Source organism: Xyrauchen texanus, chromosome 11 (assembly GCF_025860055.1).
Source record: "Xyrauchen texanus isolate HMW12.3.18 chromosome 11, RBS_HiC_50CHRs, whole genome shotgun sequence".
NCBI classification, from domain to species: domain Eukaryota; kingdom Metazoa; phylum Chordata; class Actinopteri; order Cypriniformes; family Catostomidae; genus Xyrauchen; species Xyrauchen texanus.
The window spans coordinates 46,494,249-46,497,180 of NC_068286.1; the positions used below are offsets into that span (position 1 = coordinate 46,494,249).

Genomic DNA, 2,932 nt, shown 5'->3' on the forward strand with positions numbered 1-2,932 from the left:
TTTTGAAAATCGGCAGCTGGAACATGTAGTTTTATAGGACGTCGGTTACACGGAGGTCATATTAAAAGGACGGAACCGAAAAAACTTCATCTCCCACAATGCCAGTCGCGCAGCAGCAAGGCTTCCGGCGACTTCTTATGACGTATTTCACAAACCGCGCTGCTGGCGGGAGATTCACGCGTGGTTCTGCTTGTGACTGATCTTAACGTGCTCCGTTATTTTCAAGGATCGGTTTTCTTGGTCGTCTGAATTACAATGGCAACGCAACAAAACGGGCCTTCTCGTAACAACGGAGTCGCATCAAATGTGCTCGAACACAACGGCGAAACGGGCATTAAGCGCACAGCACACGTGAATGGAGAAATCCAGCGTCAAGAGGCCGAACGGTTCAACTTCAGCGCCGACCCCTCTCTCGAAGACATCCGTCGCATGCAAGCGGAATTCACGGACGAGAGGAACTGGAACCAGTTCCACCAGCCGCGGAACCTGCTGCTGGCGCTGGTCGGGGAGGTCGGCGAGGTGTCGGAGCTCTTCCAGTGGCGCGGGGAGGTGGCGGAGGGTCTGCCGGACTGGACCGAGCCGGAGCGGGCGCATCTGGCCCAGGAGCTCAGCGATGTACTGATTTATCTAGTGGAACTGGCCGAGAAATGCCACGTGGATTTGCCCCAAGCCGTCCTGCATAAAATGGCCCTCAACAGACTCAAGTACCCGGCCAGCAAAGTGCACGGATCGGCCAAGAAATACACAGAATACAAGGACTGATGCGGTCGATTCCACTGCTTTAGCCAGAGAGGCAAACACTGGTGTTAGAACTGAATATAAGTTCACTTGTTGATGTGTTAAGTGCCTTGAAAGAGTTTTAGAAAACAGAATAAGCACAATGTGCTCTTAAAGTTGCTGATTTTATCCATTTTAAACTTTAGTGAATGGCACTACCCTGGTCAAGAGGTTTTTCATTGTGCTTTTGTTATCCCATTGAAACATGTTTGCATGTGTACTACATTAGCAGCCTAAATGTGTGTTTTTTTTTTTGTGTGGATTTACCCTAACAAACAAGTAAAGCTCCACCATACAGTACTCGGTGTCAAGTAAACACACGTGACCTATATGTGACTTTTCTGGAAAAATTGGGTTTCTGACATTATTTTACAGCGGATAGTTTCTGCCACTTGTCTTCATGTAAAAACACAATATCCACTATGTTGCAGAACATGTAGAAAGAGTTTAGACGTTAATGGCTTTGTGGTCTAGTAACAAAAACTGAACCTGTTTTGGGAGTAAATCTTTATATATCAGAGAATGTGGACTTTTGTGTAACATTCATGCAGTCACATTTAAACCTGAGTGCAAAGTGCTCCAACAGCTTAATGGAGCTAAAAATAACAGGATTGTCTGCATTGGTTGAAGGTTGATCATATACATGGAGTACAGAGTAATCAAATAATCCTCCTTTTACATTAAAAGTGCTAAACAACAATTTGGTTTATGTTTAAGTTTCATTGCTCCCATTATTTGTACTTTTGCTGACTTTGGACTGCATTAAAAAGCCGTATGTAATCAATGGTTTCGAATGTTTTCCACTCCATGTGCTCGTGATTTGTCCAGATGTGGCCCTGATGAGATTATAAATAGTTTTCTTTTAGACTTGCAGTGAGTTCAGTGTTTACTTTTTATAATTAATGCCATGACATGATATCTTAAACTGTAATGCATAAAGAATAAGCCACCAATTTAGAGCCGCACTTTCACACTACTGCCTGTTATTGATGGAGCCTCAGAAGAGTGTATAATCATTAAAAACGGCACAAACAATTGGCATCCAGGAAGAACATGTAGCAATATTCTCCACGATTTGGAATTCCCGATGCACTCTTATGTCCTTGTGGTGGCGTAGGACGAAAACATGCTTATTATAAAATAAATGATACAGTATGATGTTAGTATTCCTACAATTGCATATACATATGGTCACGAATAAAAGATGATTTAGATCAGTAGACTCAAAACATCATGAGCTTTTTTTGTTGTAGATGGGGTGTAAATCTTTAAATCTTTGGATTTCGGGGACCCATGTAGCTCAGCGAGTATTCAAAGTCGTGAGTTTGAATCCAGGGTGTGCTGAGTGACTCCAGCCAGGTCTCCTTAGCAACCAAATTGGCTTGGTTGCTAGGGAGGGTAGAGTCACATGGGGTAACCTCCTCGTGGTCACTATAATGTGGTTCTCGCTCTCGGTGGGGCTCGTGGTGAGTTGTGAGTGGATGCTGCGGAGAATAGCGTGGGTCCCCACATGCGCTTAGTCTCCACGGGAACACGCTACACAAGCCATGTGATTCGTCCTTCGCCACCTGGATTGAATCACTACGCCACTGCAAGGACTTAAGAGCTCATTGGGAATTGGGCATTCCAATTTTAGGAGAAAATGAAAAAAAAAAAAAATCTTTGGATTTTTGCAGAAACCAAAATACAACATAACCAAAACATATAACCATCCACATTTACATAATGGTGCCTATTCGGTGTTCAGAAATGGCCTGTCCAGTCACGGTGCGGTCCAAAGTAGGAAGTATGGATATTAAAGAAGACCCTTTGCATTAAGCCCCGCCTTAAAAACACTTCTGACCAATCCTGTCTTAGCAACTGTTGCCCTGCTGCCATTACTCTTGGGATTGCTATTTTCCAATGGCAGCCTATGGGAGTAATGTGTGTTTGAGTACTTTTAACCAGGATTTTATAAAAATTATCCAAAAACTGGAAACACGTTGTTGACGGGCAGGGCCACCGCTGGCCAAATTGATGCCCAATGCAGAGTTCCAGGATGTGATATGAGCGTGAAGCGATCATCTGTGTTCCGTAACTGCTTTCGGGTCCTTGAATAACATATAACGTGCGAGTAAGGGCAGCCAGTGAACTTTCTGGTGCCCACCTAGGGTAA

General features: G+C 44.0%; 1 protein-coding gene across 1 annotated transcript; it reads left to right on the forward strand.

The window, feature by feature from the left end:
• Positions 1-171: 171 nt before the first annotated feature.
• On the forward strand, positions 172-1,552 carry dctpp1 (dCTP pyrophosphatase 1). The gene has a single exon (XM_052138006.1). The coding sequence runs from the start codon at positions 256-258 to the stop codon at positions 760-762; it is 507 nt and encodes a 168-aa protein (XP_051993966.1). The 5' UTR covers positions 172-255; the 3' UTR covers positions 763-1,552.
• The last annotated feature ends 1,380 nt before the right edge of the window (positions 1,553-2,932 follow it).

Coding starts and splice junctions, on each gene's coding strand:
- dctpp1 (XM_052138006.1), top strand. CDS start 256: ATGGCAACGCAACAAAACGGGCCTTCTCGTAACAACGGAGTCGCATCA.